This window comes from Oppia nitens, unplaced genomic scaffold (assembly GCF_028296485.1).
Source record: "Oppia nitens isolate AA-2021 unplaced genomic scaffold, nextdenovo-longstitch-racon4-pilon3 scaffold4_pilon_pilon_pilon, whole genome shotgun sequence".
Taxonomy (NCBI): domain Eukaryota; kingdom Metazoa; phylum Arthropoda; class Arachnida; order Sarcoptiformes; family Oppiidae; genus Oppia; species Oppia nitens.
The window spans coordinates 7,955,463-7,968,005 of NW_026533232.1; the positions used below are offsets into that span (position 1 = coordinate 7,955,463).

A 12,543-nucleotide genomic window follows, 5' to 3' on the forward strand; every position below is an offset into this window, starting at 1 on the left:
TTTATAAACATTTTTGTCAAATTTTTATTTATAATAATTTTTGTTTAGTTATCATAAATATCAGATGATTTCATATTTAAGTCAACTTTATAAAACTACAATTTTTGATTTTATTATATTTAATATGTTTTAGGACTACAACTGAAAACTTTTTTAACGATAATGAGCGGAAAAATATTAAAATCTCCGATACCTACCATTCCCTATCCGGAGATATCGGTTGCCAAATACATAATCAATCGACTCATACAATTTAATGGACAAAAAACTGTTTTGGTTTGTTTTTTAATAATAATTTTAAACTTAATTCAAAATTGCAATTAAATGTATTTTTTCAATTAAAATCTTAGGTCGACTGTCCCACTGGCCGTCGCCATAATGCACTACAAGTGTCTGACCACATCCTTAACATTGCGGCCGCTTTTATTGAAATGGGATTAAATAAAGGAGATATCGTATTGTTTGTCAGTCCAAACAGCGATTATTATGCAATCGGCTTATTGGGTGTCATTGCGGCCGGTGGTGTCTTCACCAGTTGTAGTGAACTCAGTTCATATCGTAAGTTATTAATTAATTAATATTTCAAATCAATTAAATTAGTTTAATATATTATGTTAATTTAACAAGGTGAACTATTTAATGCTGTTGAGGTAACTAAACCTAAATATTTGGTTAGCACTTACCATCATTTGGACAATTGTCTCAAAATTGCTGATGAATTTCCCGGAATAAAAGTTTGCATAATAAAAGCATTAAATAATATAATGTTTAAAATATTATCCGAAAATTTTTATAGAAAATCATTTATATTGCAAACGATTGGAAATCAAATTTGGATCCACGGGTTGTCTCATATTTCAAACTCTATGAATACAATCGACACAATTGTGACTATGAATTGCCAAAACGGGTCGACTGTAAGAAAGATATGGCAGCACTGTTGTTGTCGTCGGGATCTACAGGTCTGCCCAAACCGATAATTAGGAGTCACCAGAATGTTATAAACTTAACTCATCAGTTCCAGCACAAGGAGGTGTGGGGTCTCACTGAGAAAAGTGTACAGTCGTGTCAAAACACATTTTGTCATTCAGGAGGACTCACCTTTTTGTTGCACTGTATATAATCACAAAATAATTACTCTATTAATAAACATTTAATTAAAATTATAATTCACACACAATCATAGCAATAGCATCGGGAGCTGTAGCGGCAATTATGCCAGGTTTTGAAAACAACAAATTTATTAATTATATTGAAAAATATAAGGTTTGTTATTAATGTATAATATGTAATACTTAATTACGGTAACTATTTTTTAGATAACGGGAGCATTTCTGGTACCATCATATGTCATAAGTTTGGCCAACACTGACGTCACCGATAAAGATGTTTTGTCATTCAAAGAAATCATATGTGCCGGTTGTCCACTACCTGAAGGAATAGCCGATAAAGTGGTCAACAATTTAAAACTTGAATACTTTCGCCAGGGTATATAAGCAGCACTGTTAGCCATTGTAATTAATTAATATTTATTAACAAAAAAACATTATATGTACTCTTATTATAGGTTATGGTATGACTGAAGTTGGCTTTTGTACCCAAGTCTACCGAAGCGCAAATATGGCTCACAAACGATCGGTTGGTTGGTGTGTACCCGACTCTCAAGTCAAGGTAATTGATCCAAAAACAAAGCAACTGTTGGGTGCAAATCAAATCGGAGAGATTTGGATTAAGAGTCTTCAGGAGACTCCGGGATATTTCAATTTAGACGAATTGAATAAAGAGTCGTTTGATGATCAAGGCTTCCTCCGATCGGGTGATGCCGGCTATTATGACGACAACGATCTCCTATACGTAATGGACAGGTATAAGCAAATAATTAAAGTCGAAGGCGTTATTGTGTTGCCGTCTGAGTTGGAGTATCTATTGCTCACTCACGAGGACGTGTCCGAAGCGGCGGTCATTGGTGTCAAACATGACTACTATGTGGAAGTGCCTAAAGCTTTCGTTAAACTTAAGCCCAATAGGAAAGTGACGACAGAGCAGCTCATTGAGTACATCGATGGACAGGTAAATAGTTTTAAGAAACTTAGAGGTGGACTAACTGTTGTCAAAGAGTTACCGAAAACTCCTTTGGGAAAGATTAACAAAACATTGCTTAAATGATATTATTTTTTATCTTATTTTTTGTTATAATATTTATCTTAAATAATAATGTTTATAATATATTATATTATTTAATTGATAATTACAATTGATAAATTACACAACAAACAAAATGAGAAAAATTTATTACTTTATATAAATTTATAGATGAAATACAAAAAAAACTATAAAATGTATTAAATGATAAAAATAATGTTAAAAGTAAACAAAATTAGTTAGTTTGCTAAAAAAATTGAAAAAATAATTTAATTTACAAATAGCTGATGATAATGATGAATGATATTATGAAGCGATGGCTAACAAAATTAGTGATGCGTTGAATCAAATAATTGTCTCAAATGTGGCAGTCCTTGAGGTTGAGTGGGTGTCCTAAAGCCCAGTAGATCCCGATTCCCATAAAAGACATTATCATTGAGTGTGGGCTGACTACTATTGATATTACTACTATTGGTATGCTGATCTATTCGGGCCATATCGTCATCGGAGACAAATGCCCGCGAAGTGGCCAATTTGGTGACCGGCGGTGCTCTCAGTTTTGTAATGTATAGATAGGCACCGATAACCAGTCCCATATGAATTAATGAGACGATTAGCGCCGTATAAAATATAGCCAAACCTGTGTTACAATCTTCACATTCATCCGGTTGTCGTACAATAGTATCATCTGTTATGAAGATAATCATTTGGGATATCATTAGAGTTATTGTATGAAATAATTTTCAACTATAAATCAATTGTATCGAAAAACTTACGTTTTTGTAATATTTTTGGATTATTTTGTTTATTATAGTTATTATTAATATTATTGTTATTAGCGTTTAAATTAGTATTTGTGTTGCCATTAGGCGAGTCTTTGTCGTCGTTTACCATTAGTGTCAGTGATAGCGGAAATTCTTCTGGTTGTGGTTTCTGTGTCGAGGCTATGACTTTAGCTCGTTGTGAGGCCCGAGGAGGCGTCCGAGAGGGTCGTGAATCACCCCATTCTAAGTAAGATGAATGAAGTGGTGGACGTGTCTTACGAGTCGATGGCTTTGCCGTACTGGTCACGGATTGAGCCGGCGATTCACGCGGCATATAAGCTTCGTTAGGATTGATATATTGTGGCGGCAAAGGTGTAGCCAATAGCTTTGGTTGTTCAGGGAATGAGTGTGTGTTCATCATAGGCTGCAGATATGGAGGATGTGGTCCAGGATATTGATGATGATAGGGATAGTTTGGTGCCGATAGATGTTGTGTTGATTGCCAAGAGTTTCCATTAATATTAGTCTGATTTGGTAATTGATAAATGTTTGGGGAATAGCCGTATGGATTAGGATTGTAATGATTGGGATAAAAAGCATTTGGATTTTGATGATTATAAGGACTGTTGAAATTTTGATTAAAGTTTGGATTATTTTGATTATTTTGATTATAATTATTTTGATTGTTTTGATTATAATTATTTGGATTATTTTGATTTCCATAATAATTATTATTTTGATAACTATTTGCCATTTGATTATTTCCACTATTATGTGGATAATTATTTTGATTATAGTTTGTTTGATAATATTCTCTGGGATATGAAAAGTGAGTCCGAGTTTTCGGTTGAGTAACAGGTACTGGAGCTGGTGTCGGCAGTTGGCCATTGTTTCCATACATAAGATTGTTGTTGTTATAAGTTGACGGAACAGTTGGTTTAAGTGAATGGACGGCCGATATGTCCGAATTATTTGTAACAATTTGTTGTTTGGTATCCGCTAACTGTTGTTGAGGTATAATTTGGGAACTTTGACTCGACTCTTGTGGTTGAGTCTGAGATAATGGTTGAGGCATTGGTTCAGCACTGGTACTTATGTTAACCAATTCCTCCATTAGAGCACTTCTATTTGCAGAAACATTGGTATGATTTAGGCTATTGTTTGGTTCGGTTTTATTTGATTTGTTTCGTTTATGAACCGCAAGAATTGTCTCATCATTTGGTATAAGAATTGGTTTAAGTGACTCATCTTTTCTCAAAGAGTCTGTTTTATTGATAAAATCTTCTTCAATAAGTTTTTCAGACTCATTGCCATTGTCTTCATTAATAACATCTCGTTTACGTCTTCTTCTTCTTCTGCCAAACGATTCAGTACCAGACGTACACTTAATTGGTTCACATCTTTCCTGACAAAATCTTATCTGTACTTCAAAGTTGACGACACCAGTAGTCGGAAATCGGAACGCCTTGAATGTGGAGAACAATGATTTTCTATCTCTTGAATCGACTTGAAGTGCCGGAAATATTGCCGGATCTGTTGGACAACCGTTGTTGTCAATCAAGAAAAGTGATTCTCCGTTAGTACTTCTGGCGTATAGATTTCGAGCGAAGACAGCAAACGCCGAGTTCGGGTCTTTGAGTTCTATTCTGAGAACTAATTCATCGCCCAAACCAACCAACTGTGCGTCGCCACCACTTCTGTCCACTATTCGCATCATAACTGCCGGCGGAGGCGCTGTGTTTGTCACTACCGATGTTATGGGCTGTTCCAGTCGTGACCTCGCATTTTGTAGAGAACTATTGCAAAACATTTATTTAAAAAAAATTGTATAATAATTGTAATATAAATACTAACGTAACGTCTATTCCTCCGGGTTTACCAACATCTTGATTGCCGTTCATAAGAGTGACAGTTTGGTCGCTGGCCTCAAACGAACAGAGCACTCGTATTGTACGATCACTATCTGTCATAATGACAGCGTGTTGTTGTACTATCACTTCATTAGCAAAATTGTTTTGACCCTAAATTATAAAATATAATTAACTATTGGATTAAATATATATTTTTCATACCTCTCGTCGTGTACCACATTTTGTACCCAAAGAAATTGCAAACTATTCAATGAAAAAATAAATAAATATTTTATTTATTTATAGATAAATATAAGACATGTATAATAACCTGTAGTTGTGTTTGTCCGGTGCCCACAACAAAACATTGCGATGGACTACCCTTGGCGTAGACCCGACCGTTGAATGGACTGTCAAAGTTAAGTGTAAGCACCATATCCTGTTGGTTACATTGGACGCTCACTAAAAAATAGATTTTAAAATAATTAAAAAATATTATATATAGTTTGTAATTATGAAGTTTCCCTACAAACCTTGTTCACAATTGCCTTTTTCACTAAACAATGAATTTCTTCGGGGAACTAATGCGTTTTGAGACTTGCCGAGTGAGACCAAGTCCTCACTAGATAGGGCACAGTCGCGGGCAAACGTCTCGTAGTTGACCGCACGGCACGGAAATAGACGCTCGGAATCGCACTGACGCTGACAGTCGGCCAACGAAAAGGCGTGTGTAATGCGATCGATATACGGAAAGAAGGTGTCCTGAAAGTCCTTGTATTGACACGTCGACGGCTCTGGTATTACAAACCAATTGGTTATAAATTAAAATAAATTGTTTGATTGTCTTTTAATTTAATAGTCAAATACCTGCCACACATTGATTTTCAAAGTAATCAATGAATTCGTCGGTCTGTTTGAAAGTTTGTGGTCTCGAGCGTCGGGTTTCGGCAAACAATTTACAAATCCGTTTACTATAATCAAAAGTAGCCGATCGACACACAAACGACTTTTCCGCTAAACAAAGATCCTGACAGTCGGTTCTCAACAATATACTCGGTATCTCCTTATCAGCGGCTTCTTCTAGAGTGTGTCCGATTAGTCGCTCAAATGTCCAAATTTTTTCGCATTTTTTCTCTATAAATATAAGTAAATCCATCTATAATAACAACTTCTGTAAAGTATATGTAGTTAATAATAATAAACCTCTTAAACATATTTTTTCAACATATGAAGTGTCGTCCACTTTGTTAAGTCTATTCCTGTTTTCAGACGCCGCCTCATCCAAGAAGAAACAGCTCTGCAACTGTCCGTACTCTATGACAAACGCTTTACATCTATCGCCCCGACGAAGACATTCGTCCTGACAATTAATTATGACACCCAGTCGTGGAGGTATAGGTGCTCTCTCTCGTCGGGCATAACGTAAATCATAGCCAAATGTCTTTTCAAATGTGTATTGATTAGGACTACAGTGGGCAGGTGTGTGAGCGATCACATTATGAGGTGCCTCTTGTGTTGAATGCAATGGTGACGGCAGTGGTGTCGGTGACATAAAAGTTGGTGAAATGTTCGGCAAGTGTTGAAGTGGTGGTACTGGTATACTGGGGATAGGCATACTTGGGACTGGTATGTGATGAAGGTTTGACTGCATTAATGGTGTGGCCGGTACTCGATTGCGTTGATTCGTTGTTACGCAGTCTTTCTCCGCATATAAAGCTCGGGGTCTAAATTGCATCGATCCCTGATGACTGGTGGCCCGATTATCAGCACTTAATAAACATAGATTACCTCCCGGAGCGTTACTTCCATCAGGACTGTCCAAATAAGTATACGACCGACAGTTAAACTCTTTTTCGTGATCACACGCCTGTTCACAATGAAAAGTGGACGTTCCTCTAACCGATTTGGTCACCGATACTATGCTTATGTCGCGTTCAATAGGATGGTATCGACACGAAAAGGTATCTGTAAATCATGAGTTTTAGATAAATCAATAATTATTAATAACTATTATTATTACTGAATTAGTTAATTAGTCAACAATCATACCGATAGCGCACTGATTTTCCATATAATCGGTGCCTTTTGTGAACAGTAATGTCATAGTATTGGAGTTCCTGTCCTCCGAGTATAGCCTACATTCACTGAGTGCTGAATCATAACTGGCTGACAGACATTTGAATTTGCGTTCTTCGAGACACCGTTTCCTACATTCGCCTCTCGATATGAACCGTATTTTGTCCTGAGGTATGGCCCCAACAGACGCCTGATCTACGATACGGTCAAACGGCCAAAATTTGTTGCACTCTATATGATTGGGTACACAGAAACCCTCGAAATAGTCCTTTCCCATCGATAGCCGTAAATCAAGATTTCCGACGGAACTGTTCTCAAACAAGCCGTGACACGACTGGTGATAGTAGTCGACTACGAATGCTCTGCATTGAGTTGAGTGCTCACACCTACGGGCGCATTCGGTCACAATACCCGGGGTCTGGAGGTCACTGTAAAGTAATGTCAAATGGCCACCAATTGGCTCAAAACTGGTCACTTTTTCAAAGAGATAGCGTGCGTGAGGACCACATTTTGAAGGCTCTGGTATATTGAAAATTAAGACAATAATTAGTTTAAATAATTCAAAAATATTAGATACGATATATAATTAAGTGAATAAATAAATAGCTTACGTGTAGGTCGTAGGCCTTGCGATAGACTATTCAAATCTGATTCAAGTGCTCTCAATTGTGGACTGTCTTGAGGTTTGGAAGCGGACTGTTGGCTGGTTTGTGATTGTTGTGGTGAAAGTGGTGATAATGGCAGTGATGGCTGTTGCTGTGCAAATGGATCAAATTGTGCAGAAAAACCGTTACCTTTTGGCGGAAGTGTTGGTATCAATGAGGCCGGAAACCGAGTGATAGGACCGACTCCGTCATTACCGGTTGCATTAGTGACTGGTTCACTGGTGCCACGTGTCGGCGTTGGACTGGGAGTGGGCAGTGTTGCCGATGTCGGCAATGTTGGACATACTCTTTCAAAATATATAATACTGGATCTCTTTTGTATGGCTGCTGTACTGGCACTGGCCCTGTCGTCACCCGATATAAAGCACTGACCATTGCTTGAATAATAAGCAAAAGAACGGCACAGAAATCGTTTGTTGTCATTGCAGTAGTTTTCGCAGACTTCATGTGAGGAAACACCGTTAGTCTCGACCAAATCGGTATACGTTGGATAGGCGTCTAATGTTTTCTCAAATGGACAGGTAGTATGACTGCGAACACATTGATTTTCCAGATAATTAATTTTGAGACTTCTTGATCGGTAATAACTCGATGGACTGGTACGTCTGTCCTCTTGCGATAGACGACATTCGGTAGTGTCATCATTATAGAGGGCCGACCGACAGGGAAACTCCCTTTCCTGTAGACAGTATTCCTCGCAATCTCTTCGACTTTGAACAAAGTTTAATGTCTTTTTGTAGAGAACTGGCGCTAATTCATAACCTAATAAACAAATAGATAGTATTGTTAGAAGAAAATACCAGACATTAATATATGAAATAAATTATAAACCAAGAACTCGTTCGAAGGCCCAGAACTTGTCCTGACATTGGGTCATGATTTGAGGCACTCGTAGGCATATCTTTTCAAAATAACTTTCCCCTTCACGTGGTATTAGTTCACCAGCCCTTCCCTGTGAATTTCTGTCCAATTTTTCGCATCGATTACTCTGATAGTTAACACTAAATGCCGGACAATTGAGATTAGCGGCATCGCAGCTCTCTCGACAATAACCAGTCACACCCAATGTTCCGATATTCGGTAACTCGACTGCCGTAGTCACTGCCGACCGGAGTACATGTCCCGTCATTTTTTCGTAAGTGAATATACCGTTAGTACAGAGTTCAGCCACACACGTCCTCTCGCCATAAACGCCGCCCTTTTGTGTCGGAAGTGTTGTACCGACAAGACTGACGCCATCGTCACCACTGAGAACACACCGGTTATTCATATAACTAAACGATCGACAATTGAATGTCGACTCGTGATCGCATTGGGACTGACACTCGTCCGGTGAGTGCGCGAACAACAGTAAGTCCATTGACAGCACCGAAAAGTCGGGTTTTGTACGGTAGACACATGAGGACGGACCTAATCAGCGTATTAGACATATATTCATATATTATTTTATAATTAATACCGTACTCTAACTATCATATTATTATATTTTTGTATAGCATTTTCATTTATAACATTTTATTTTATTTTATCACGTATTTAATAAATATTTTTATAATTAGTTATAATTTTTAAAATCTAATAATTAGTCTGTTATAAAAAAATCAGGTAATATTCAATATGTTTTCTATGAGTAAATTATGATTATGTAAATGTATTAATTGTTTTAATAAGTTTACGTGATTTTTATTTGAATTTTTTGAAAATTTATTTAAAAATATTTATAATATGTTAGTAAGTAGCATAAGTATAATAATTTATTTATTAATAGTTATAATATTATATTAAATAAAATAACTTTCAATCAAACTTATCAAATGTATATTTAATTGCTAAAGTTATGTTAAAAATAGCCAATTTTGATTAGATTTGAATTTTTATGTAAAATAAAATATTAAAATCTGTTTATAAATACTTTTAAAACCCCTTTCTATTTTTATGTACATTAGATATTAAATAACCTTGTTCATTCAATTTGTTGATCTAAATATTTCTATAATAATTGTTTCAAATAATTAAAAATTATTTTTAATTAATAAATAAATTCGTGTCAAATATTTTAATACATAATTTATAATGACCTCATAAAAACATTATAAATCTGAAAAAATGTATTTCATAATTGTTTAATAAATCAAGATTTTTCTTTATTTAAATTCACTATTTATCTGGATTATCAATTAAAATAATAATAATAATAATTTACTATTATATTAGATCTATCAAAATCAATAAAATTTAAGTCAAGGCTTTTAAATTATTATTCAATAATTATATAAGTGTTATAACGGCTATCAAATTGGTTCAAAATTAATTATTAGAGAGTACTGTTATAGTACTGTATATAAAATGTAGTGTTATATAGAGTTAATTTATCTGATGAGGACAGTCAACATTATGTGTACATATAGTACATCACTACCAGATAACAGTCCACTTGAAGCACACTTCCGCTACAATTATGCAAATATTATGCATAAACAGGCGATACAATTAATTTTTTTTATTTAATAAATTAAATATTTTAACTGTTTTTTGCAAAACGGGACCATTCATTATGATACTAATTGTTTTTAAATGCAAATCTATTTATTTGAACAATTAATAATAAATTTAATAATAGTTTTGTTATAAATAGATTTTTTTTGAAATACATTTTAAATGCTAACAAATTGCTTAATAAATTGCTAACAAAATAGGAAAAAATAATTTTATATCTAAAACTTCCTCATTAATTAAAATATTAATACTTTTGAATTTAATAAAAAAATAGTCAGAAAATAATAAATAATTTTATAATAAGACTTTTGATGACTTACCCGAAGCGGCGCATTGATTCTCTAAGTAATCTCTGGTACTGTTATCTATCTGTCGGAAAGCTTGTGGTTGTGTCCGACGGTCTTCTTTAGACAGACGACACACCCGTCGGGTAACGTCGTAGTCGACACTTCGGCAAATAAAACTGTTTTCTGTGAGACACAACTTTAGACACTCCTCTTTAGTGCCAATATTTTCTAACAGTTTCTCGACAAACCCCTCCAGAAAAGCTCCCTTTACTCTCTCAAAAGCCCATAGTCTCTGTTGGCCACATAACTGGTCGAAGGTCTCCCTCGGGATGCCCTTCAAACAGACTTTCTCAAAGAAGTTGGTGGTGACCGAGTGCTGCAGTCGATCCCGATTGCGTTGACTGGTCTCGCCATAAGCCGAACAAATAAACTTTCCATAATTGAGACCAAATGCATGGCATTGTGACTGTTGTTTGCAAAGGTTGACACAATCACGGGTTAGGGCTACATCTTGATGTTGTAGGAGTGTGCCAACTGAGTTGACACCTGAGCTGTAATCTGTAACCGATGTTTTCTCAAATGTCTCGACTCCGCCAAAACAGTTCTGCGAGTCGACCACTGATCGGGCTATAACTGACAACACTATCGGAAGCATTAATAACTTTTTGGCCATTATTGGCCATCAACTGGTCATTAAAACTTAAGAAAGTTTTATTAAAAATTATTAACTTTTTATTATTAATACACAAACAACCAGTTGTTAACCTTTTATGCGATAACTAGAAACTAATTGGTGTAAGCAATGACATTCTCGTTCAATACTGACTACAAAAAAATGTTAAACTATTTGTTTGTTTCAATTGTATTCATATCTCAATCTGTCTGTCCGTCTGTCTGTTTAGTATATGAAAAATATTTTCATAAAAAAAGTTTTATTTTAAAAAATAATTTATAATAAGTTACAAACACAATGTAGATGTGATATGATTTCCGTCCGGTGACTACAAATGGCAATGGCTTTGCTCTACAGGAAGAGTAGCCTTTATAGGTATAATAATAATATAATAATAGGAAGAGTTATTATTATTATTATTATTATCAAATGGCTAATGTATAGACAAAATAGTCAACTATTGTTTGATTCAATTGCAATGGCTATACTAAACAATTACACTGTATTTAAAAAATATTTTGTCATAAAAAATCATTTTTTTTGAAAGCAATATTGTATTGTATCGATAGTTAATGATTTGATTTAACTCATGACACGACCTTTCCATGTATTTCATATTAAACGTCTAATTGTTTGTTAACATTCAATTTATTGTATATATTTAACTTATCTAAAAATATGTTAAATACAGGTAATGAAAATATATAAAATATATAAATTGAATGTTTCATTAAAATGAAATTTTTAATGCAACATTAAATTTACTAAATGTATTATAACATGTTTCTATAATAATAATATAATATAATATGTATATATTTACTAAAATTTATATTTATTAGTACTATTAATATAAGTAAATTATATACTGTATATTAACATTACCAATATATAAAAGGTCGTTTATTAGGGTTCAATAAAATTTACTCACTTTAATTTTTTTCCATCAAAATTTTATATTTAATTTATTATATTCAATATATTTTGATCAAATTAATTGTTACATTTATTAAACATTGTTTTAGCACATTTACACATAAAATAACTAAATTTATTATATAATTAATTTATAATTTGAAATAATTAATGAAAAAATAGTGATATATATATATATATATAATTAAATGGCAATTAGAAATTTATAATTAATATTATATTAAATTGTCATTAAAAATATTGCTAAAAACACTTTTTTTAGTAAATACTGATTAAGTGTTTAATAACATATTATAAGTTTATTATTGCGATGAAAGTGGATATTAAATAAAATTATTTTCCTTATTTTGTGCCAAAATTTTATAATCATTATTTTTTTTTGTCTTATTAGTGGTAAAAAATAATACCAAATAAGCAAAACTGTTGAATACATTATTTTTATAACTTTTAGCTATAAAATAACCAATAATTAATTGAAATCAATTTTGAGATTTCACTGTTTATTATAAATTAAATGTAATGTTTTGACAGTTTTAAGTTTAAGTATAAACTTATTAATTTAAGCATAAATTTTATCTATCAATTTAGTATTAGTTTAATTATTTATTTTTTAAATTAACACCAATTTTGATAATTAATTTTAAACTACTGTAT

At 33.5% G+C, this 12,543-nt stretch overlaps 2 protein-coding genes across 2 annotated transcripts; one reads left to right on the forward strand and one right to left on the reverse strand.

Moving 5' to 3' along the window:
- The first annotated feature begins 65 nt into the window (after positions 1–65).
- On the forward strand, positions 66–2,166 carry LOC128960383 (uncharacterized). The gene is made up of 7 exons (XM_054306453.1): positions 66–276; positions 351–558; positions 628–734; positions 797–1,115; positions 1,187–1,266; positions 1,320–1,488; positions 1,568–2,166. The coding sequence occupies exons 1-7, from the start codon at positions 163–165 to the stop codon at positions 2,164–2,166; spliced, it is 1,596 nt and encodes a 531-aa protein (XP_054162428.1). The 5' UTR covers positions 66–162.
- Positions 2,167–2,430: 264 nt separating this feature from the next.
- On the reverse strand, positions 2,431–10,977 carry LOC128959627 (uncharacterized). The gene is made up of 12 exons (XM_054305622.1): positions 10,314–10,977; positions 8,329–8,907; positions 7,444–8,259; positions 6,806–7,351; positions 5,960–6,721; positions 5,624–5,890; positions 5,290–5,550; positions 5,088–5,218; positions 4,979–5,020; positions 4,761–4,927; positions 2,919–4,702; positions 2,431–2,830 (listed from the first exon to the last, which is right to left on the reverse strand). The coding sequence occupies exons 1-12, from the start codon at positions 10,951–10,953 to the stop codon at positions 2,472–2,474; spliced, it is 6,354 nt and encodes a 2,117-aa protein (XP_054161597.1). The 5' UTR covers positions 10,954–10,977; the 3' UTR covers positions 2,431–2,471.
- Between the last annotated feature and the right edge of the window lie 1,566 nt (positions 10,978–12,543).